Source organism: Alexandromys fortis, unplaced genomic scaffold (genome assembly GCF_014885135.2).
Source record: "Alexandromys fortis isolate MF-2015 unplaced genomic scaffold, M_Fortis_MF-2015_v1.1 scaffold_27, whole genome shotgun sequence".
Taxonomy (NCBI): Eukaryota; Metazoa; Chordata; class Mammalia; order Rodentia; family Cricetidae; genus Alexandromys; species Alexandromys fortis.
The window spans coordinates 15245446-15270002 of record NW_026067952.1 but is presented as its reverse complement, the minus strand read 5'-3'; the positions used below and the strand labels follow the sequence as shown (position 1 = coordinate 15270002).

At 35.9% G+C, this 24557-nt stretch overlaps 1 protein-coding gene across 7 annotated transcripts; it reads right to left on the bottom strand.

The window, feature by feature from the left end:
- On the bottom strand, positions 1 to 24557 carry Rad21l1 (RAD21 cohesin complex component like 1). 7 transcript variants are annotated; one of them, XM_050151311.1, is made up of 14 exons: positions 24415 to 24557; positions 21487 to 21662; positions 21017 to 21146; positions 19293 to 19386; positions 17080 to 17186; positions 14143 to 14313; positions 12178 to 12270; positions 11218 to 11334; positions 10300 to 10526; positions 9853 to 9940; positions 8673 to 8797; positions 6191 to 6277; positions 3551 to 3628; positions 1 to 1711 (listed from the first exon to the last, which is right to left on the bottom strand). In XM_050151311.1, the coding sequence occupies exons 2-14, from the start codon at positions 21628 to 21630 to the stop codon at positions 1523 to 1525; spliced, it is 1650 nt and encodes a 549-aa protein (XP_050007268.1). In that variant the 5' UTR covers positions 21631 to 21662; positions 24415 to 24557; the 3' UTR covers positions 1 to 1522. The 7 variants fall into 7 exon arrangements, with proteins under 7 accessions (XP_050007268.1, XP_050007269.1, XP_050007270.1 ...); XM_050151312.1 differs by having other exon boundaries at positions 24420 to 24499; XM_050151313.1 differs by lacking the exon at positions 24415 to 24557 and having other exon boundaries at positions 1 to 461; positions 1503 to 1711; positions 21487 to 23735.

Here is a 24557-nt window from a genome sequence, read left to right as displayed (position 1 = left end):
AAATAATTTATTATAAATTTAAATATGCATTTACATGACTTAGAAATGCTACTCAGAGAAATAAACATTTCTAATTGTATAAAACTATATATGCTTATAGCTCTAAAATTATCAAAATTGGAAATAACTGTCTTTTAATGGGTTAGAGTATAAATGAGCTGATATATCTAGGCAACAGAATACTACTTGGCTTTTAAAAGGAACAAAATACGGATACATGAAAGCACTTGGATGAATATCAAGGGTACTACGCTGAGTGAAAGAAACCACGCTCAGAAGGTTACACGCTACATAGTTCCATTTATATAACATTTCCAAAGAGACAAAAGTGCAGTCATGGAGAATGGTGGCCAGCTATTAGAATTAGAGGGACTACCACAAGGGGATAACCTGTGAATTGAACCTGGATCCTCTGGAAGAGCAGTCAGTGTTCTTAACTGCTGAGCCATCTCTCCAGTTCCCTGAAAAGGATTTTTATAAAGGTGATCTGACTATGTCTAGACTGTGGTGATGGAGATATATAACACACACACTTACATAAATATATAAATTATAGGCCTGTACACCAAAAATCAAGCCAATTAATTTCCGCATTAATTTGAAAGTAAAAATATTTAAGACAACTCTGTTATTTGTATCTTAAATATACTCAAAGAATCTCTTTAGAATTGAACTGTTTTACAATGTAACCCAGTACCATTATTTGCAGTGCCATAGGCCACTTTTTATAGAGTATTTTGAACTTCATAGAGCATATGAAAAATTTTGAGTCAAACATCAACTAAGAAAACAAATGCTTTTGCTGTCTAAAATGCTCCATACACACGAATTAAAAGAGCATCTTTTGCAGTTGTCTTTACTAAGACTGAATGTGCAGATAAAACATTAACAAGTGTCTGCCAGTTTTTTGTTTTGTTTTTTTTAACATAAGCAGATTTGGTTTTGCTGGAACATTAATGGTGACCATAAAAGTTATTAAATATTAAATGAAAAAGTTAAATGGCCCATAACCAGATTTTAAGTAACTCAGGTAATTTAAAACAAGTTTTATAATTCTTTAACTAAGATATTAGATTAAAATCCAGGGAATTAGGTACTATCAATGATGTTACAAAGCAGATCAAATAAACTAATGTCTACAAGTAAGAAAATATTAACTATTCATTAACTCCACAAACTTTAATAATCCAATGTAAAACAGTCTTTAGAAAACAATCTTGAATGTTTCCTGGAGGTACACTATATTTTATCATGTACCATAAACACAATCTAAATGCAACACTCAGATGAGGGCAATGATAAATGCATACATTCAAATCAGTTAAGTTAAAAATGACTTAACTGTCCCCACATAGGTTTCCAATTCTGGCTGTAATTGCTCTTTCCCTAGATAGAAAATTGGAGGCCAGCTTGTCTGTGAAGTGGCCAGACACCTGCTGCTTCCAGACAGCTTCTCCAGCAAACTGAACAGTCTATGCAGCAGTGCCAGTGATGGCACTCACCTGCATGCTCTGGATCTCTCTCACATCTTATGGAACATTGGTCCCACTGTAACGATAATATCTGCATAGGGAGCACTCTGGCTCAGTTCAATAACTCGATGTTTTTTTAGGATAAGAAAGGTATAAAATTTGGCAGCTGTCTGTTTCCGGTCACAATTTCTGCATAGCTTTATCAGACTAAAAGATTGCATCCCCATCTTGTTGTATTCCTGGGAAAATAATTAGAAAAGAGAAAAGAAAAGGGAAAAATTATTAGAAGTAAAGCAGTCTGCAGATGTACAATGAATAAATACTGCAATTCTTGATAAGCTATGATATCTTTAAAAAGAGTAACAGAATGGCTCCAATAAGTGTGTAAAAACATAGATCACCGAGACCAAACCTGTTTTACTGAGAAAATGCACCAAAAACTACTAAGGTTTATTCAAATTTATGTGTTATATAAGTGTTAGTTTTTAAAAAGTGATATTAACATAAATATTTCTTATGCAAAGTGCAATTAGTTTCATCTTAAAAACAGGAAAAACCCACAGGACTTTGTGAGGTTTCATATATAATAAATAATAAGTCCATTGTGGGTCTTTGCCTTAAAGGCATTAGAGAAGCCTGTAAAATAACCTTCGCAGTACATGTGGAAGTGCACCTGTTGGTTTCAGTGGCCGGGTAATGTAGCTATGTAAACATCTCCTGGCTGGAGTTATCACACGGTGCCTGTACACCTACTAAAAATAAGTGAGATACAATATAGTATTAAATTGTGGAGGAACATAGCACTTTCAATGGATACTAGGATTTGGAATTATATTCTTATAAAAGCATAGTTTTTATTTGCCCAGAAATACTGGACCAAATACTTGCCAGTGTTTTATACCTATCTTATACGCCAGTGTCTTATACTTATCTTTGGGTGATTGTAAAGCACTTTTAGGAATGTCAGTACTAGTTTTTGACAGTCTAAAATACTTATAAATTAATGGGTAAAATACTTTATTGTACAACAAGCAACAATAAAGAGGTCTAATTAATAAATATTTTGTGTTTGAGTGTTTTGCCTGAATGTATGTTGTATAACCCATGTGCGCCTATTGAAGTCAGAAGAGGCTGTCAGATCCCCTGAAACTGGAGTTAAGATAGTTGTAAGCCACCACGTGGATAGTGGAAATCAAATCTGGGTTCTCTGCAAGAGCAAGTGCTCTTAACCACTGAGCTATCTCTGATTAAAACCACCCAATAAATCAATACAATAAACTTGAAACAAACAAACAAACAAACAACCCCTCAGAGTGCATCATTATGAAATTTCACAGCATTGAAGACAAATAAAAGTTCTAAACGTTTCCAGAGAGAAAATAAAAATCACCACAAAAGATCTTAAAATAAGATATTGCATGGTTTCAACAACAACAGAGAATCCTAGATATGTACAAACCTTTTTTTTAAAAAAAGAGATAACTAACCAAATAACACAACCATAAAGTTTACATGAAAATAACTATAATCACACTATGAAGCCTCAGTGAAAATTTATTTATATAATCTTTGAAACAGAAACTGACAGTCATCCTTATCAACTTTTCTCTTCTATATTTAACCCTAGGTATATCACTCAAAACCGTTTCACTTCAGTGGACTTTTGTTGTCAACAACAAAATATAAAAAATATCTTGTTTTCATAAATATCTGGATGCTCAAATCAATATATTATTTATTTTTTAGTATCAAAATAAAGGTCTAGGGAAATAGTTCAGTGGATAAAGTGCTTGCCCTACATTTATAAGGACCGGAGTTCACATCTGCTCAGAGGCAAAAGGGATCTCCAGGGCAAGCTCATTAGCTAGACTGGCTCGAATCAGTAAATTCTGGGGTCAGTGAGAGGCCTTGTCTCAGGAAACAAAGTGGAGAGAGACTGAGGAAGCCATTTGTGGCCCACAATATACAAGCACCAGCATATACATGCATCCCCATATAAGAACATGCATATACATGTGCACACACACTACATGTGCATAAACACACACAAAGTAAGTAAAATAAAAATACCACCTTACCCGTAATTCATTTAATGTCTGAAATAATCGTTGATTCCATTTCTCTGCCTCAGTATTTTGTTTGCTGACTGATGACTCCTGTTTGAATGATTAATAAATATTTCATTTAAGCAATTTTTATTGACTGTTTACTATTCACCAAGCACTGCATTAGCTACTACATAAACATAACTGTAACACAGTCCTGCCCAAAAAACTTCTGGTTTGATAAAGAAGAGAATGGCACAAACACGAGACAATTATTGTGCAATAGAGTCCTCAAGATTAAAACATTCCATCCTACAGGAAAGCTAAGTAACCCAGCATGTATACTCCTATAAATAACCCCAATAAAACTCATTGGCTCACCAAGCTGGACTTTGTATATGTACATTGGTCTATTGTGGGTTTCCTGTCTGGGGTGAGTAGACATGTGTAGTATGTATCCCTAGCAAAAGTTTTGTCATACAACAAAACCTGTACAGGGTTGTACCTTGCCTCCAGGCATGCCTTCTGATAAAGAGATCCAAAGCAGGAGACTGCAGTTTTAACTGGTGATGCAGCTCAGAGCTTGTGCCCTTATGTTTGAAAAGCAAAGTTAGCAAAGTCACCCGCTTTTGGTTAGGATTTTCAGTCTGGCCAATCTGAACTCCAGTGACAGGAGTACACAGAAAAATTACAGAAAATATGTTGTTGCAAGGCCTTTATATGAACTAGCTGATGACATAAACACCCTTAAAAATGGTTTAAGAGACCTTTCAGATTTTTGAGGTACTTTGTCTACATAAGGCTAACTCACTGTCTGTCATCTGATTGGTTTACTCTTTTTTTGTATTTTAAAGCTGAATCACTTCCATAGACGGTTTGATATTTAGTCGAATCTCTCACAAACAACTCATGAGCCGTGAGAATGGGGTCTCGGCTCAGGAAAGGTATTGATCTATCTGATAAAAACAACAGTAACAATAACAATAAAGAAAACAGAACAGGCTGCAAAGGACTATGGGTAAAAAGTAGCAGGTCTGACCTATTTTATCAGTTTTTCTGCACTAGTTCTGACCATAGTGTGCAACAGCAAACAAAGCACTGAGACAAACTAAGAGGCTATAGAGATCACACAGTAGTTAAAAGTGCTTACTGCCCCTGAAGAGGACCTGGATTAGGTTCCTAGCACCACATCAGGTAACTGACAAATATTATAACTCCAGTTCCCGAGGATCCAATGGCCTCTTATGGCCTCTTCAATCATCTGTTTGCACATAAATTTATGTAGGCACACATATATGCACATAAATAAAAATAATAAATCTAAAAATTTAACACCAGGACCTAATAGGTGATTTGATAGTGTTTATTGAACAACTTTTGATAAAATACCTTTAAATTAAAAAATGCCCTCAGTACTCTGGGATAAGGTTCAAAGAAGTAATTTGGGGGCCGGAGAAATGGCACTGGCTGTTCTTGCAGAAAACCTGGGTTCAGTTCCCAGTACCAACATGGTGCCTTACAACCACCTGTAACTGCAGTTTCAAGAGACCCAAGCACCTTCTTCTGGCTTCCTAGGTATAGTGTACTTTCATACAGATAAAACACTTGAACATATAAAAATTTTAAAATCATAAAAAGATTTTTATTTTATGTGTATGTATGCATGTGTATATCTTTTTTTTTTAAAAAAGGAAACTAGGCTGTGGTGGCACACACCTTTAATCCTAGTACTCGGAGGCAGATCTCTGAGTTCAAGGCCAGCCTGGTATACAGAGCTAGTTCCAGTACAGTCAGGACTACATAAAGAAACCCATCTTGAAAAATGAAAGTAAGAAAGAAAGAAACCTGGTAGTAATGCACAGGGAGCCAGTGAATAAAATTTCTGCATTTACTATCAAGATGTGGCTTTTTAAGCAGACCGTTTTCTGATTTTAAGCATTTTCATTTTCTGTTAAAACTTTCGTACAGATACAAGTTTTGCAGCAATAATACTGATGAAGAGATGCTCACACTATTTTTAAAAAATAAAACTTATGCCCTAGGTTATATCCTAATAGAATATAATTTCCAAAGATAAGAATGATTTAAAACAGTGATTCTCAGCATTTTAAAACATGCCCCTACTTTTGATAAGAATAAAAATTGTACACTTTCCTTTATTTAGACTCTCAAAATAATTTATGTATAAGAAAAAGTTCACCAAATGATTCACAAATATCTCAGCTGTTGTGTGAGTCATAGTAGCTGGGGTTATGTAGTACAAGCTTGCTTCAAACTCATGATTCTGTTGTCTGGTAAGGGCCACCAAGCCCAGCTAAATGTATTTCTTGAGATCATAAATTTAAATTATAAACTTATAAATAAACATGGAAATTCTGCAAGCCAAATAAATAAATTTTAATTAAATAAATTAAATAACATTTAGGAAGACAACTTTTAAGAATATTTCTTTCTTCTCTATTAGTCACTCCTCCTACTTCCATGACCTTTTTTTTTTTTTCATATACTGAGTATAAGTAAGGATTCCTAGAGTTAGTGGGAGATATGCTAGAATAATGGAGAGTAAATACGATTACCATGTACGTCTGTATATGTATGAAATTTCCAAAATTAAGTTAAATCTAAAAATAATTAAATATGAAGAAAATTGCCCAAAGACTATAATATATTTACCAATTCAACTGGACAATTTTCTTGGGCCAAGGAAATATTCATTGAAGATAATCTCTCAGCAGCTGGAGAAGTCATGTCAAAGATATCCTGCCAAAGAAAATTCAGAAGTTACAGGTAATTCTGCTAGTGGTTATAATATGAACAACTCTCAATTTTATTAAATGATTTATTAATATAAACAATAATTTCGCAAACTAATTTAACCTATTGTCTTAGTTAGGGTTTCTATTGCTGTGAAGAGACACCATGACCACAGCAACCTTTATAAATAGGAAAACATTTAATTGGGGCTGGCTTACAGTCTATTACCATGATGACAGGAAGCATGGTAGCATGCAGGCAGACATGGTGCTGGAGAAGCAGCTAAGAGTTCTACAACTTGATCTATAGGCAGCAGGAACAGAGTGTGACACACTTCCTCCAAGAAGGCCTCATAATAGTCCCACTCCCTATGGACCTATGGGGGTCATTTTTATTCAAACCACCACATTCCACTCCCCAGTCCTTATAGGCTTGTAGCCGTAATATAATGCAAAATGCATTTAGTCCAATTTCAATGTCCCCATAGTCTATAACAGTCTCAAACTTGTTTAAAAGTCTAAAATTCAAAGTTTCTTCTGAGACCCATGCGATCTCTTAACAGTAAGTCCATGCAAAATCAAAATGAAAAAGCATAGCATGTATTTTCAACATATAATGGCACAGGATGTACCTGACAATTCCAAAGGGGAGCACAGTGAGGAAAGACTAAAACAAGACTAAAAAACAGCTGGGAAAACTCCAAACTCTGCATCTCCATGTCTGATATCAAAACACTTTTCAGATCTCCAACTCTTTCAGCTTTGTTGACTGCAACACACTTCTTCCTTTTGGGTTGGTTCCGCTCCCTGTTAGCAGCTTTTCTTGGCAGGTATCCTACAGCTCTGGCATCTCCAACATTTTGGGATCTCCAAGGTAATGCAAGCTTCAACTTCACAGCTTCACACAATGGCTTCTCTAGGCCCCATTGCCTGGACACTTCTGACATATGCTTGGTACTTTCTCTGTAGACCAGGCTGGCCTCAAATTCAGAGAATTGCCTGCATTTGCTTCTCGAGTGCTAGAATTAAAGGTGGGCACCACTCTGCCTGGCCACGTGCTTTTCTTTAGTTCCTTTTCACAAATTAGAAGCTTAGCTGGGTGGGGCCTTGCTCTGAGGTCACCACTCCTTTTATTCCACTTAGTATCAGGCCTTTCTTTAATCTGTGTACACTTCCTGGTACCCCTTTTCTCCTTAAATGGTACATAATTATATTTTTCCTTGATCACCTTTCTCTTTTTTATTATATATCTGCGTAAGAGTGAACACTAACAGAATCCATACTAGGTTGTTTTGAGATTTCCTCTGCGAATGCAATTAATCCAAAACATTCTAGGAAATGTCCAAGCCCCCAAAAGATAGCTAGCATGGTAACTCACAGTGTCAGTGTGCAGTATAGTATCAAGCATTTAGTCAAACGTGCTCTGTTTTAATGTATTCTGAAATAGTCTTTCCTCCCAGTTAATACAGTTCTGATGTGGATTAAGTGAATTTTCTGAATGGTTTTCAAAATACAATGAGGACGGCATCTGCTTCCCAAGCTCCCCCTTCCCTGCTTTACAAAGAATCTTTCTCACTGTGCTTCTTATGTGTTTCCTCACTCCTAAGAAAAACCTTTCTTCATCAGAAAAAATTAACAATGATGATGGAACATACCTGAGAAACATTGTTTTTATTTTTATCAATAAGACCCTAATATTTAAGTAACAAATGAGAAGGTATTTTATATATTATTTTTTCAAAATAGGGTTTCTCTGCCCTAGCTGTCCTGAAACTCTGTAGACTAGGTTAGCCTCAAAGTCAAACATCTATCTGCCTCTGCCTCCTGAGTGCTAGGATTAAAGGTGAGCACCTCCATGCCCAAATATTATAAATTTTCCTATGTTTTCAAACAAAACTGTCTTCAAAGAAAATTTTTGTTTTCCTGTTCCTTCAGAATGACAAAAGTATTTTGTTTTGGTCATATACTTTTAGAAATTCTTTCAAGATTAAGGTAAAGATAGTTGAGAAGTTTAAAATGTTGTTCTTAGAAGAAAAGTATGGGTGAATTTATGATGAGAAACAATACACAAATGTCCGGTTAGAGTTGTAGGAGGTCCCATAACTCATGCAATATATACAATATACAACCAGATTCAAGCACAATCACTCATTTGCTATGTCATATAAAATACTGATTCAGCATGAAACTACCTTATCTTGTGATTCACATCCTAAACTTCAGAGGAATATTGTCTTGCAGATTAAAATTATGTTTTATCTTATAGTAAAGACACTTGGAGAAACTGCTGAACAACATGAGATGAAATATGAACTGCATCTGTAAGAATATGTATTAGCCTCTTAATATTACTTCACTAGAGTTGCATAAAATATTTCAGTGATTATCTCTGGTTAACTTACCTCAGAGTTAATATTCATAGCGATATCCTGCTGAAAGCTACCCGTAGATCCATCAGTCACATCATTCCAAACCTGGAGTTGATCTAACTCCCCGTGGGAACTTGGCTCTTCTATCACTGAGGACTCTTAAGTAAAGAGAATGTTATCAAAGTGCATTTCAAACCTGAATTGGCACATGACTATTCAAAAAGAAAACTTTTGGCCAGTAACTTGGAATCTACCAATTTAACTGAGGAGTGTCCAACTTTCCCAACTCTACCGAGTCTCACATAATTTATATCTTCCCTTTCCCCTCCTCTGCTTCTTTATCATTTCCACTCCCATCATCCTCCGTTCATTCTCACTCACAGGACAACAGGAATAGTTTAAGTTCACTGTGGTGTACTATTTTGTAAATTTTAATGACTTCAGAAATGGTCACTGGGAAAGGAAGTTTATTCCTCACATAATGTAAAGTAATGGTTACACTACTTTATAACTTTCACAGCAATAATTAGCTATTATTAACATTCTGTCAACTTCATTCTAGGCTGAGGGTGATATTGGCCTTAGGACAGTTGTAATATTTAAGTACATTCTTATCACTATCTGAGTTTTAGGTTGTTTTAAAATGAAACATTATTCTGCTAGACACAGATTTTTCTAAGAGTTGGTGAATACTGCCTTCAGGTTGGAGGAGGTTAGAGAAAAAGAATATATAAATATACACACACATAAATAACATCTTTTGTATGTGTGTAGAGAGGATACTGGGTATTAAACCTAGGGCCTCACACATTCTAGGCAAGTAGTCTCCCACTGAACTACATCACCTGGTCCTTTTAGTGTGTTTTAGCTTGAGACAGCATCTAACTAACTTAACCTAGCTGGCTCTGAACTTGCTCTGTAACCCAGGCAGGCCTTGAACTTGCAATCCTGCCTGAGTGGGTGGTTATTACAGGCCTGTGACACAAGGACTGGCCTATATTTTATCTTTTCAGTGACATCTTGGAACAGATATTAATGTGAAAAGCAGAAAAATGCTATACTAAGGTAATATTTTAAGTTTAAAATACTATTCTATAGATAGTGGTTATATTTGACAATACAGATTTGAGCCTAGTTTTCATTCTGAGACATAGAGTTCAATTTTTGTTTACACAACATTTTCCTTGACATTAACAGAATTAGGAAATCTTACCTAAAATGTTTTTGGTTCCCACTTCTTTCCTTACTGACTCCTTCTGCATAAGTTTTAAGTCAGAGGACAGGAAGCATCTTGCAAACAACTGTAAAAACACATTTATAGTCTTGATTTTATATTAATAAAGCAATTCAATAAAGCACAAGCACATATGCTAAAAAGTAAAAGCCATTCATACACAATTTTCCAAGCTGGGCAGAGTGGTGCACACCTTGGAGAAAAAGGCAGGTGTATCTCTGTAAATTCAAGGCCAGGCTGATCTATGTAGTGAGTTACATAGCGAGATCCTGTCTTGGGAGGGAAAGCCATTTATACACAATTATTAAACAAATTAAGTCTTAAAATAATGGTTTCTTTTCCCCACATGTCCAATTACATTGTAAATATAAACATATTTATTTAGAAACAAACATCATATCCATGCAAAAGGATGAAAACAATTACCTTTTTCAGTTCATCATGAATCAGATCCTGGGTAGCAGTTGATAGAAGTGTATCCACTCCTCCCCTCTTCTTCCACATCATCAATCTTTGTGTGGGGGGTGCAAGGTCCAGAACCATGAGGGTGTCAACAAAGGAAGTAAGCTGCTTATGCATAGTCTTGCTACTTATCTCCTTGACTGGATCTATGAGCAACCTCCTCTTTTTGTTTTTCCTTTTCTCAGCAATGTCTAGAGGGAAACAGGCATAAATGGACTTAGAAAGTTTTGTAAAATGATATTCTAGGCTACTATATATCTAAGGAAAGGATATCACAAATAATCTGCAGAGTTGCACTGGGAAGAAAATCCTTCTGTTCTTTGAAAAAAAGCTTTGTAAAGTTTTTGCAAAGTTAGAGTATCTGAGCAGTCAAAAGCTGATACATTTTTCAAAGTATTGTTTGAAGGTGCTTAAGAGGGACCCTGTTCACTTGTTAAATGGGCAAGCGCAGAAAAATGGCAAACAGGGAGTGGGCAGTTAAAGAATCTGGAGCTTTTCTTTTCTTTTTAAAATGTGGAACACGATAATATTTCAAAACATTAATGTGTATCTCTCCAGCGTATTTCACCTCCTGCACTGAAATTCATATATGAATTCTAAGTAGGCAACTAATTCCACACCATGCAGAAGGCAGATGTCAAGCTTGTCTTTAGTAAAGCTGAAAATGTTTTGAATTGAAATCGGTTTTTAAATTTCCAGTTTTCCAAACTGAACATATGATTTGAACAGGACTAGACGTGTTGAAAGAATCACCTCTTTTCCTATTTAATGCCCAGTGCTGTTACCATGCTGGCAGTCTCCTGTAACAGTCTATGAACTGTTTGCATATCTCAAAGCAATTAAGATACCAGGGTACCAAAGATAAAAATAAAAACATGAGACCTCTTACTAAACCATCAATTGGGTCAAGAGTAAGCCCTTCTTCTTCATTTGATGATGTTGTTTCATCTACTTTTTCATCTTCAGGTAGGCACTGGTCATCTGAATTACCTGGTTCTACTAATAAAAGCAAAAACAGAAGCATATGACTATGCTACACATTAGAAGACAATATGAGAAATAAAGTAGAAAAATAATTGTGGAAATACTGCTAGCTGGGATGCTACATTAATTCTTAGAATAATGAACTGTAACAGAGGCAAAGAAGTATAGGAATAAATGGTCTGGGACCCTCAACTTTTGAGTGAGTCAAACAGCATCACCCTCATTTACATATGAAATAGCTCAGGCTGGGCTACTGTCACATAGAAGTGAAAACAAAACAAAAAAGTGACTGATAAAAATTTGCTATGACAACTAAAGTATCTATGTTCTGTTGAACCGCCAATTGACCCATAAAGAACCATAGCTAAGTTTTGAACGCCCAAGACTTTTTGTTTTTAATTTTGATTATTGTGTCACAAAACAAATGCAACATCAAACATTGTGAAAACAATGTTTTTATATTTTGTTTTTAATATTTAAGGAAAAGTATCTTCAAGGCATCAACTCATCTGAGGAATTTTGGTAAGAATTTCAATTAAAGAAAAATAAGCTCAGTTGATAATTTATAACTTCTCTCAAGCTGTACACCAATGGTCAAGTCATACAGTGTGATAATTTTTCTTCCCATATAACGTATTATTTTTTAGAATTTGGAAGTATACTGCTTGAGAAGAATAAATATGTTCTACTAAAGCCAATCCTGGTTAATTATGTTTTCAGACTCTAACTTCCTGTTCTACATTATCTAGGGTTGGATTAAGAGAATCTGAAGGATATTCTTCATTACAATGCCGCTGAAACTTAGAAGTTCCAAACGTCGAAATCTATACATTTTCTATGCAAAAGACTTCAACATACCTATTATACTACTGGGAAGCTCAGGAGGCTGAGAGGTTTCCTTGTTTGAATTTATGTCTTCTAAAAGGGTATTCTCATCTTGCAACAGATTGTCTTTAAAAACATAAATACTTCTTATTAGCTAAACATTTTCTAGCATTAGTTTATATAAGACATTATATTGTTTTTACTCCATATGGGGTCACATAACTCAATTAGAAGGGGTTGGGTATTATGAAAATTTTGGCAAGAAGGAAAACCAATTAAAAATCAAAATTATTTCTGGCAGTGCTCACCCATGCTTCACTCTGCCACTTCACTGTAGCCTTGGTTCTAAATAAACAACGTGGACTTTGCATTATGTATGCTATCGTGTGCCATACAATGCCAAACACATGGTCTTAAAATGCCCTGGCACAGATGAAAGATTACTGTATGTTATGAATTGCATTGTTTTTACTATATGTACAACATTTCCTATTCTAAAAGAAACATGACTTAATTATAGCAAAAAAGACATTTAATATTGTATAACTATTTAAATCAGTGTTTTCATCAATACAAATTCTAAAATTGAAATATTGATCAACTCTGAAAAACATTGAAAATGTTCTACACCCTGGAGTATCAAAACCTTAGCAAAGATTTAGTTTTTTTAATATTTTAATATTTATTTATTATGTTACAATATTCTGTCTGTGTGTATGCCTGAAGGCCAGAGAGGGCACCAGACCCCATTACAGATGGTTGTGAGCCACCATGTGGTTGCTGGGAATTGAACTCAGAACCTTTGGAAGAGCAGGCATTGCTCTTAACCTCTGAGCCATCTCTCCATCCCCAAGATTTAGTATTTTAATGTAAAAGTAAGCATATTATCTCATTTCATGAGTATTTATCTTAATAAATGATAAAGTTATATAATATACCAAATAATTATGTTAGAATAAATTTATTTCATTCATTATTAGTAAACACTTGGTTTGTATATACATTTTATTTTTTAATTTTTAAAATATATTTTTAAATTTTATGTGTACTGGGTGTTTGCTTGTATGTATATCTGTGTGCAACATGCGTGCAGTACCCACAGAAGACAGACAAGGGTCTTGGATTCCTTGGGTCTGGAGTTACAGATGGTTGTGAGCCTTAATGTGGGTACTGGATCCAAACCCAGTCTGTCTGGAAGAGCGATCAGTGCTCTTAACTGCTGAGCTATCTCTCCAACCCCTTGTATGCACATTTTACATATCTGTATACCAAGGACCACATAAAAATTTCTTGGGCAAAAGTGGGTTGTGGATAGAAAAAGTTTAAGAAGCCCTGGTTTATACAAGGGATAAACCACACTTCTTTTTTGCCTCATCTCTCTTTTCTCCTCTCCCTACTCCCTTTCTCTTTTGGGATAGGGGTTCATTAGGTAGTGAAGTGGCCTAGAACTCCTTATATAGTCCAGGCTGGCCTTAAACTCATGATTCTTCTACCTCAGCTTCCCCAGTTCTAAGATTACAGATATGGGCTGTCATGCCTGGCTGATAACTAGACTTTTAATGAAAACTGAAAAAAAACCTGTAAATGTATTTCATATAACTAATAATCTTTAAAATACATACTTTTGTTTTCCCAGTGTCACTCCAAAATGTCTATTTTATACTAATATTGTAATTTAAATATAAAATGCTATACTGACCTTGAAGAATATTTTACAATTTGTATTAAAGAAGACAATATTACCAGCATATAAATCTAGTACATTTTTGAAGAGTATACTAACCTCACTTCTTTCCAAAGTTTAAGGACACAAATAAAAACAGATAGGTGTTAATGGCTTCTATAGAAATGTGTTTAAACAGATACCTATTAACTAGGCCTAGATTAAAATATTATAGACTTTGAAAACATATGTGAAAAATAATCTGACCTATAAATACAGATATATATCTGAAAATTCAATTTCAATATTTGATATTTTATGACCAGAAAGCATACCAATCATTTCTCCTGCAGCTCCTTCATCTCCAAATCCATCTCCATTGTCAAAGAACAAAGATTTTTCCTCAATGAGGCTTCCAGAACTATGTTCAACTACAAGACCACTGGAGTTCATTAATACGCTGACATCAAATAAGCTCTGTCTTCTGAGGATTTCAGGTTCATTTCCTATATAAATGTATATCGTCAGTGGCAAGCTAATCATAGAAACATAAACTTTTAGAGTTGGAGGAAACTTACATCATCTAGTATAATTCATCCTCATTCTATGTGGAAAATAAAAGTTTTAAAATTATTGAATTATCCAATTGAAGACACCAGTTAATCAACATAGACTAGATTCCAAGTTTAATACTCTCCCAATACAACAGGAAAAAATGCCAGAGCACTCAGTAGAGCTTGTAGTTATAATTTAGTCATGTCCTGGAAGGTCAAAACGCTGTGGGAGTAGACTGATTCCCTATACATTATGTAGATCACATTCCATTTGACCAAGTATTATTTCATATCATTTTATATAGAATAGTTTATGCCTAAGAAGAATTTGGAAAATCTGCCTAGAGCTACATAAAGAAACCCTGCCTCTGAAACAGTAACAACAAAAACGACTGGTGGTGGTGGCACAGACCTTTAACCCTAGCACTCAGGAGGCAGAAACAGGCAGATCTTTGGGAGTTCGAAGCCAGCCTGGTCTACAGAGCAGGTTGTAGGAAAGCCAGAGCAACAGAGAGAACCCCCCAATAAGGTATGTTAAAATAGTAAAGAATGGGCTTATAATAATCATTCAGTAAATAGTTATAGAATATACCAAGAGTTGGAGATAGCACACTAAAAAAAGCACAGCCAGCTAACATTAACTGAACACTTAGTCATTAGGTTATGCTGACAGTTACAGAAGATCCAAAGTCAGCTCTGGCACGTTCTGTCCAGCTTTGGATTTTAAAGTCATTATGTTCAGGATTCTGAACCCTGAAGATAAGAGTTTGGTCTTCTCTCCCAATGACCCATGTCAATTATTATACAGTAAAGAAGTCATGAAGTTATCACCCATATCGTACATTTGTCTATAGACCTACATCACGATGGATTAAAAATTTGCTAAATGGTCTTAATGACTTTTTGAGAAACAACTAAGAACATGTTTAATATCATTCAGGGTATTTTTTTCCAAAAAGAAAAAGCAGCCTTGCTCAATCAGAGAATAACACTCTAGAACAGACACTACATTCTAAGTGTTGGACATTTCAAAAGTCTGAGAATAAATTGGTTATTGTTCTGCACACTTATAATTCCAGCACTCAGTAGGCTACAACAAGTCAATCTGAGTTTCACACAAGACTGGTTTAAGTAGTGAGGCTGTCATTTGTCTGTATGTCTGTCTGTCTGCCTATCTATCTATCTATCTATCTATCTATCTATCTATCTATCTATCTATCTATCTATCCTGAGATTTCAGAGTGAAATAATCATGACCTTAAAATTTATACTGTAATCAAGAATAGGATGGATTAATATAAACATTTCTTAAAGTTTGAGGGAGAAAATCATGTATTGGTGGAGAGGATAAAAGGCAAGAATAAAGAAAATAACCTTTGATGTTGCTAGTAGGATCTCTACTTTACAGACTCAGTTAAGTCATTTGTTGAGTATACATAGCAAATATACAGAAAAAAAGTCCAGATTCAAACCTAGAACTACAGACTGACCTGATTCCCCACTTTTCTGAATTATGCAAGATACAGAACTGTGAACAACTAAGTTGAACTGATTAGATGGTAAGGCATACACTTTAGTAGGGGAAAATTCCTATAGTGAGGCTGATAAACTGATAAAAATGATGAGTTGGTAGAAGGCACTGAGGAGAGGAATATCAGGGGTTTGATACAGTCACAGGAACGCGAGGTGTTTAGGTAGAGGAATGATAGGTGGAAAAAATGTACTTAAAGACAATTACTCTTTCAGAAATGTGTAAAATATGGGAAGAAAATTGAGGAAGATTTTCAGGAAGGTAGTATAATACTGTAACTAATAAAGCAGACAGAAGATATGGGAGACAATTCAGATGTCTTTAAAAAAATCAATCAGTAGCTGGGTGTGGCGGCGCACGCCTTTAATCCCAGTAAGGGAGGCAGAGGGAGGCGGATCTCTCTGAGTTTGTGGCCAGCCTGGTCTACAAGGCGAGTTCTAGGACAGCCATGGTTACACAAAGAACCCTGTCTTGAAAAACAAACAAACAAACAAACAAACAAAAAAACCCCAAATGCCTTTTCCAAACATATTTTAACATCTCAAAAATCACTGTATGTTTCATAATCAAGCTGTACACTGTAACTGATAATCATACACTGGACAAAATGTATTTGAAAGAATTTTATACAGTAAAATATAACCCCTCAATATATATAAACTATACCAGAGGTTAATCTGGATATCTCTGCTTTGAGGGCAGAAACTACTTTCCTTTTGGGGGGCAGGGGAGAAAGAAAGGGAGACAGGGTCTTACTATAAAGCCCTAGCTAGGATTACAGGCATGTGTCACCATATCAGCCCCAGAACCTACATCTTTAAATTTTAGTACTGTTCTATTCTTTTTATTTTTTTTATTGATTTTATTAAGCTAGACATTTTTTCTCTGCTCCTCTCCCTTCATCTCCCCTCCCCTTCAACCCTCTCCCATGGTCCCCATGCTCCCAATTAGTACTCTTCTATTCTATGAGAGCACCTGATATAGAAATTCAAAATATGCTTGGATTTAAAAAATTATAAAGAAATATGCCATAATAGAGGGTATTAGCATCTAGACCAGAAAAAATTGGAGACTATATTATACATAAAAACATCCATTCTACAGATATCTCTATTGTGACTATTTTCATACAAATTGCAAATATAATTGATGTTGTCTTATAATTTTGATTTCTCAAATATTCTCACCAAAACTCTCAGCTTGGAAAAGCAGATCATTGCTATATTCTTCTCTAAGTGTGATTTCCTCTGGTTTGCTTTGGTTCTGAGCAAGGGGCTCTGAAACATCAATATCACTATAGAGAAACATGAGTAGAACACTATGGTTGTACAAAATATTGGGAAAAAATCTAAATCAGCTTATCATACAAGGATTTTTACTTTATCAATAGTATGTTTATGCACATGAAATTCTAGACACATGTTTACACAAATAATTTTCAGGTTATTCAATCCAGTGGTGGTTTTTAGTTGCTAATTTACTTGAGCATTTGAACAGATGATCATTCTTGCTATGGCTTGAATGCTTGTGTTCCTTCCAAGTCTAAATACTGAAATCTACTTCCCAGTTTGATGCTATTAGGAGATGAGGCCTTTAGGAAGTAACCAGGTCATAAGGGTTCTGTTTTTACGAGCAGAGCTTGTGTGGCCCCAAACTACCATCTTGATCCTTATACCACATGAGGGTGTAGGAAGACCAGGAAGCAAAGCCTCTGAATTACTGTATCTTGACTTTGGTCTTCCTTTGTCAATTCTGACAAGAACTGGGTAGTTTTTAAACAGATATTCATTAAACACCGTTCTAGAGTTTAGGAAGCCAAGATCAAGGAACCATGGATTTAGTGTCTAATACGGGCCTATTCTTCACCTCTGTATCCTCAGATGCTAGAAGTACAAGAAAGCTTCCTTGGGCTCTTTTATAATGTCACAGACCTCATTAAGGAGGGCTCTCCGCTTTCAAAACCTCATCACATTTAAAGGCTCCCACCTTTTATACAATCAATACAATCACCATGAGGATTAAGTTTCTATATGTGTACTTAGAGAAATACACACATGAATTCAGACCCAAACTATATGCTGTCCAAAACCTAACTTACTTCTTTTTTTCTCTTTCTTCAACCTATCATCCTTTAGTTATCCTGATTTCAGTAAGTGGTAGCTCCGTTTTATGCCCTGTGGTGGCTTAAATAAAAATGTCCCCTATAGGCCCACAGGGAATGCACTATTAGGAGTTGTGGCCTTGTTGGAGCAGGTGTGGCCTTGTTGAAGAAGTGTGCCACTGGGGACGGGATCTGATGTCTCAGATGCTCAAGCTTCCCGCCATGGCCATAATGGACTAAACCTTTGAAACTGTAAGCCAGCCCCAATTAAATACTTTCCTTTGTAAGTTGTCATGGTCATGGTGTCTCTTCACAGTAATAGAAATCCTAAAATATGCCCCAAATCAAACAGTCATTCTTTACTTCTTTAGGGCCATATCCAATTCATGAATATATCATGTTTACCCTGCCTTTCATAGATACCCATTGATTTGATTGCTACCATCTTAATAAAGTGCAGTGTGAGAATTGATTCCATACTACTTCATATGGACTTACTACAATAATCTCTCAGGTTTTCTTTTCCTTCTTTCCCCGTAATTGTGAAGTAGCCAGAGGGGGCATGCTGAGACCAAGTTAGATCTGGTCACTCCTCTACTTTTTGTTCAAAACTTGACTGTGTTTTTTCTCCCATCAATATAAAATCTCTACTGTAGCCTACAAATCCTGTCACCTGCATCTTCTGCTCCTTCTCTGACCTCATTTCTTTACTACCCAGTCCTTTCATCTTACTTCATCTCGCTTGCTTTCTTGCTGTTCCTGAACATATCCACTGTCGTACAGCCTTTCCACTTGTATTTTATCTGCCTTATTTTGCCATTTCCACAGAGATTTTTTTTTTTACTTCTCTGGGTATTTCCGCTGGAACATTCTTATATGTTACTGTAGGTTTGTCTCCTTAGCTCCTTTAGGTTTGTGTTCTTATTTGATCAGAAAATCGTTTCCTGATAATCCTATTGCTTGTTTTAATATTTATTTATCTTCACATTGCATTTTTATTTATCATCAATCTATACTAACTAAAATATAAGATCCATTAGGCTAGAAACTGTTTTATTCATTGCTATCTCTTCAATGCCTAGAACCATGTCTGGCATAGGTAAGACATTTATTTAATACATATTTATTAGATGAATATACTGTCAATACTAACATTCAATAAATATTAGACATTTTTGTTTTGTATTTTCAAATTTTACACAGTTTAAGCTTTTGTCAACTGTACTTGTTCAACTATTATCTAGTTGAAGTTGGCGCCATTAGATCTGAATGTGAAAACAAGAAAACAAAATGATTTACTTTATATTATAGATGTCAAAATCATGAAATTCTTCTGGTAATGTGATAGTGTTGTAAGCTGCTTCAAAATTCTCTTTTGGGAGGTCAACCAGTCCTAAAAATAATGAAAAGGAGACACAATAAGCAGTGATCCTTTATGAAACATTAAACTTTCAATTAAATCTTTATCATCTCTCATGGGCTTCTCTATAGCCCCTCAGCAGTACATTTTTTATGAAGCAGACAGAATAACAGCTTCCAGAAGCAATCAAATCAGATAGTTCTCATGCTTAGAGACCTAAGCATGAATAAAGCAACTTCCTTACTACAATAAAATTCAAATTTCTGACTGGAGCTTCCATAGCCCTACACTCTTATCATACATCATCTATAGAATTCTCATCCACCACTATACTCCACAGATATACTAGTCTTTTTGTTCCCTGAAAAAGGCAAGCATTTTTTTTTTCACCTCAAGACATTATACTTGTAGTTCCATTTGCCTGTACAACCATTCCTTCGGTCACTACTTATGTACCGAGTATGTCTCAATTTTCAAGTGTGAGTTTAACTTCTATCCCCTCACAAAGGTTTTCCCTAATTAACCTATAAAATGAACTTCTCTGTTATTTTCTGTTGTAGATCTTAGTTTAGTTTCCTTTGTAACATGACCACTAAGAGGTGCAGTAACACATGTCTTTAATCCGAGCATGACCACAATCTGTAATTATTATATTGTTTTTAAAACATTTTCATTATCTGAGTTCCTCATCAGACTGAAAAGGAACTATTTATCTTGCTTGTCCTTGTGTTTTCTAAAGCTTAACATCATGTTAATCACAAAGCATGAATCAATAAATATTTGCAGGATACATAAATAATAAATGAGCAAGTAAAACAAAGTCGATATGCATATCAATCTATTCAAAGACTCTAAAACTATTTTAAATGAGAAAGATTAAAAAAAGAGCTTTCAGTCAGAATCCACAAATGTTGATGGAGGGATGGCATAAGAAAGGCACTAATGTTGATACTTTAAAAGTTAGGAAAATGTACATAATAAAGATAGTTTCTTTGGAGGTGGGTGGTGATGGCACACGCCTTTAATGCCAGCACTCAGGAGGCAGAGGCAGGCGGATCTCTGTGAGTTCAAGACCAGCCTGGTCTACAGAGTGAGTTCTAGGACAGGCTCCAAGGCTACACAGAGAAGCCGTGTTGTTTTGAAAAAACAAAAACAAAAACAAAAGGGGGAAAACAGAAAAGAAAATGATGTATATCTTAAAAGCAGAACAGATTTTATGTAAATTAAAAAATGTTAGGAATTATACTTATAACATATATAAATATAGTATTGCAGAATGTCTAGGAATTTTGATAATACTTCGTAACTGCCAATAATTTAGGAGTTTCAAGAATTCTAAAAACAATTATAATTATCAGTATTTATATTTTGTCAATATATAATTTTACTCTCATAAAGGCAAAAACAGGTATGGAAAATTAAATGACCCAGTAAAAAATAAGTGTATTGATTTCTTACACAATCATGATGATTTTAAGTGTATTTCTTATATTAATACATAAAACATAACAAGTTTTGGAAAATTAGCTTTATGGAAACTTAAGATTCAGTCAAAATGAAGTTTATGTTCATGTATACAGCATACTGCTAATAAAAAGAGACTACCCAACACAAAAATGCCAAGAGAAGTCAACAGTGACACAAATTAACATTGTATGTGTACCTGGGCGAAATGTCATCTTCATCTTAAGAAATGCTTCACTGCAGTCTGCCAAAAGATATTTTGCCTTCCTATTATAGATTCGAACAACTCCCAAAAGAAGGTGCCCTGAAGTTCGGAGTGCAATTTTCACCTTTGAATAATTTTTTAAAAATGTTAGAATAATAAATATTAGGTTTGTAAATGTTGTTGTTTGAAAGTTAATGAAATCATAACTTCTCTTTGAAAAGCAAATGTTATATTCTTACTGAAGTAAACCACCTTTTAACCTCACCATATAGAATGACTGACTTTAATTTTTGCTTACTCAGCAAAGCCATGCTTCACTTAAATGCTGTATTAGAGTGCCTTTGTGCAGACAATAATCTGGGGGAGAATTACAAGAGATAATCTGAAAAGCAAAACTGTCTCATTAAGTATTTTAATTCTTCTACAGAAGCCATGGCTAATACGAATGTTAATCAGTTACATACCTTGGGGGAGAGAATTTTTTGAATGGTTATCTCCAGATTACACTCAAACACGTGCGCCTTTGTGAGCTTCTTCTCCCAGTGAGCTGCAAGCCATATTTTGGCCAATGGCCCTCGTTTACTCATAAGCACATGAGTGTAGAACATGTTGCCTATATTCCTTAATTATATTCGACAAACTAGAGAGAACAAAAACAAATGTCTTAAATTTGTTGAGAAAGCTTTTTTTGGTATTCTTTTTTTTTTTTTTAAAAAAATTTATTTATTATGTATACAATATTCTGTCTGTGTGTATGTCTGCAGGCCAGAAGAGGGCACCAGACCTCATTACAGATGGTTGTGAGCCACCATGTGGTTGCTGGGAATTGAACTCAGAACCTTTGGAAGAGCAGGTAATGCCCTTAAATTGAGCCATCTCTCCAGCACCTTGGTATTCTTTTACTGTGAGCAAAAACTTATTATTAATTCTACAAAACAATACTCAAATTATCTCCTAATCCAATGTTCTTAATTTTCCTATTAGAGAGATGGAGAGATGGTTAAAAGCACTGGCTGTTCCTGCAGAGGATCTAGGTTCAAATTCAATGCCTTTTTCTAACTTGTATGGTAACCTCTGTAGGCACCAAGAATACATATGGTACATATACATACATGCAAGCTAAGTATTCATATTCAAAAAATAAATCAAGCAAGTAAATAAATGTAATAAAAAGAAATACCACTATTTTTTTTAAAAAAATTAAAAACCAGGCGGTGGTGGCACACACCTTTAATCCCAGCATTCAGGAGGCAGAGACAGGCAGATTTCTGTAAGTTCAAGGCAAGCCTGGTCTACAGAGGGAATTCCAGAACATGCTCCAAAACCACAGAGAAACCTTGTCTCAAAAAACAAAACAAAACAAAATTTTTCATTCAGCCGGGTAATGGTGATGCATAACTTATTTCAGCACTCGGGAGCCAGAGGCAGATCTCTGTGAGTTTGAGACCAGCCTGATTTAAAAATTTGTTTCAAGAATAGCCAAGGCTACATAAAGAAACCCTGTCATGAAAAAACAAAAACAACAACAAAAAGAAAGAAAGAAAGAAAGAAGAAAGGAAGGAGGAAAAAAGAAAATATCAGTTAGAATATGATTAAAACTAAGGCTAAAAACTTGTCTAGAAACTTGTGAATCACACCCAGTTTAAATGTATTCTAATCAATGGTCTCAATTTTTCTCTTACTCTACATAGAATATAATTTTTCTTCTTAGTAATATAACAAAAACAGGTACATGAAGGTTTCTGGAGGGAAAAAGGAAAAACAGAAAAGAAAGAAAAGAAAGTAGTGGACAAAAGTAAGAAACAGGTAATCTGACTTCTAACAATTAAAAATTTTATGTAGGATCACTAATTTTTATCTAGGTATGTAACCTCATTTTTCTCTTTAGGATGCTAAATATTATTAACCTATATTATTATTTGAAAAAGGGCCTTGCTAATAGACAAAGGTAATTTGGAACTCCCAAACTTCCTGCTGTTTCTTCCAAGCGCTAGAATTACACATACGTACCCCATGCCTGGCTTTAAATATATTAATGTTGAAGCTAAAACAACAGAATTCCAAAGGGCTATAAAAATTTAAAAAAAAAAGAAACTATGGAAAAAGAATAAGAAGTCAGAAAAGAAACCCCACTGAATTTTAGTATTTTGAAATAAGGTTAATATAATTTTTGCTTAACAAAAAGGAAACAAATGGGTATTTCTCCCGCCTGCACTACTAATGACAGCACAAGGCTCTATTTCACAGTAAAAAATGAGGAGAGATGTCATATCACTTAGACATTTGCTTTCATATGTCATCTGAAACTGCCACCATACAAGTTTTTTTTCCTACCCGAAGTTTTGGTAAAAGCGAACACTGAGCCAAGATGAAGGCAAACATAAAGTCGGCCACAGAATTAATATCTTAGGTCAGCTTTGATCAATGCCCATTTCCACCGCAAGAATCAAACTAAAGGTTACACTATGTACTAAACCACACACAATCCCTACGGAGACACTTCGATATGGTTATGGCTTCTGCCCTGCCATGGTTCTATTGCCTTTTTCTTGGAATTAATTCCAAACCTGAGCTTTTTTTTTTTTTTTTAAAACAAAAATGCTCCCAGCTTGGTTTACAAAGCAAGTTTCAGGACAGCCAAGGCGAAACAGAGAAACCTTGTCTCGAACCTGATATACATACATACATACATACATACATACATACATACATACATACATACATACAAAAATAATAAAAAATAAAAAAAATGCTCTCGAGCACGAAACAATTAAAATGTCCTACCCCCCCCCCAGCAATAGATTAAAATAATAAGAAAAAGAGCCAAACGCTGGGATTTTACATTCCGGAGCCCCTGCTTTCCTGAGCATGTCTCCCCACCCCACCCGCGCGTGCTCCTCCAATACCCCTCCGTTCTTCACAGATTACTTCCTCACTCAAGGAAGGGGGAGCAGGGGACGATTCCTGGAAACCCACCCTGCGAAGGGAAGAGAGGGAAGGGAAGGCCAGGAGGTGTGGCCCGGGCAGGTGTCTAGGGGCCTTGCTAGCAAGCCCGGTGGGTAAGGGCCTGAGGCCAGGAGGACAAGGGACTAAGGGGTGGTGGACAGCGCGAGGTCAAGCGGAGGGCGAGGCCCCGCGGAGGGCACGGAGTTGAGGGCAGCGGTCAGGGCTGGAGAGACTGAGGGCCAAGCCGCTGCCGGGGGAGCTGGGACCGCTGAGAGGTCCCGGCCGTCACAGGCTCCGGGCGCGCGTGAAGCGGCAAGACCAGGTCACTCCTCAGGCGGGCCTCAGGGCTCGGTGCTGAAGAGAACGCTGAGTTGCCAGGCTGGCACACCCCCGCCATCACCCAACTCGCCCACCGCCCCCAGCCTGTCCCGCATCGCAGGCCCCACCCTACTGTCAGTGCGGTGTCCGAGGGCGGCAAAGCCCCGCACGACACGCGGAGGATCCCAGGCGCCGATCTCCTGTGGCTGGCGGCTGTCAGGCGGGCGAAGGCTACGAGGGGGCTCAGCACGTGAGAGGGCGTGGGCGTGAA

Coding starts and splice junctions, on each gene's coding strand:
- Rad21l1 (XM_050151311.1), bottom strand. CDS start 21,630: ATGTTCTACACTCATGTGCTTATGAGTAAACGAGGGCCATTGGCCAAA. Junction 10,527..11,217: donor AATTGATGGTTTAGTAAGAG/GTCTCATGTTTT, acceptor GTTTCCCTCTAG/ACATTGCTGAGAAAAGGAAA. Junction 6,278..8,672: donor CTATGAATATTAACTCTGAG/GTAAGTTAACCA, acceptor TTTCTTTGGCAG/GATATCTTTGACATGACTTC.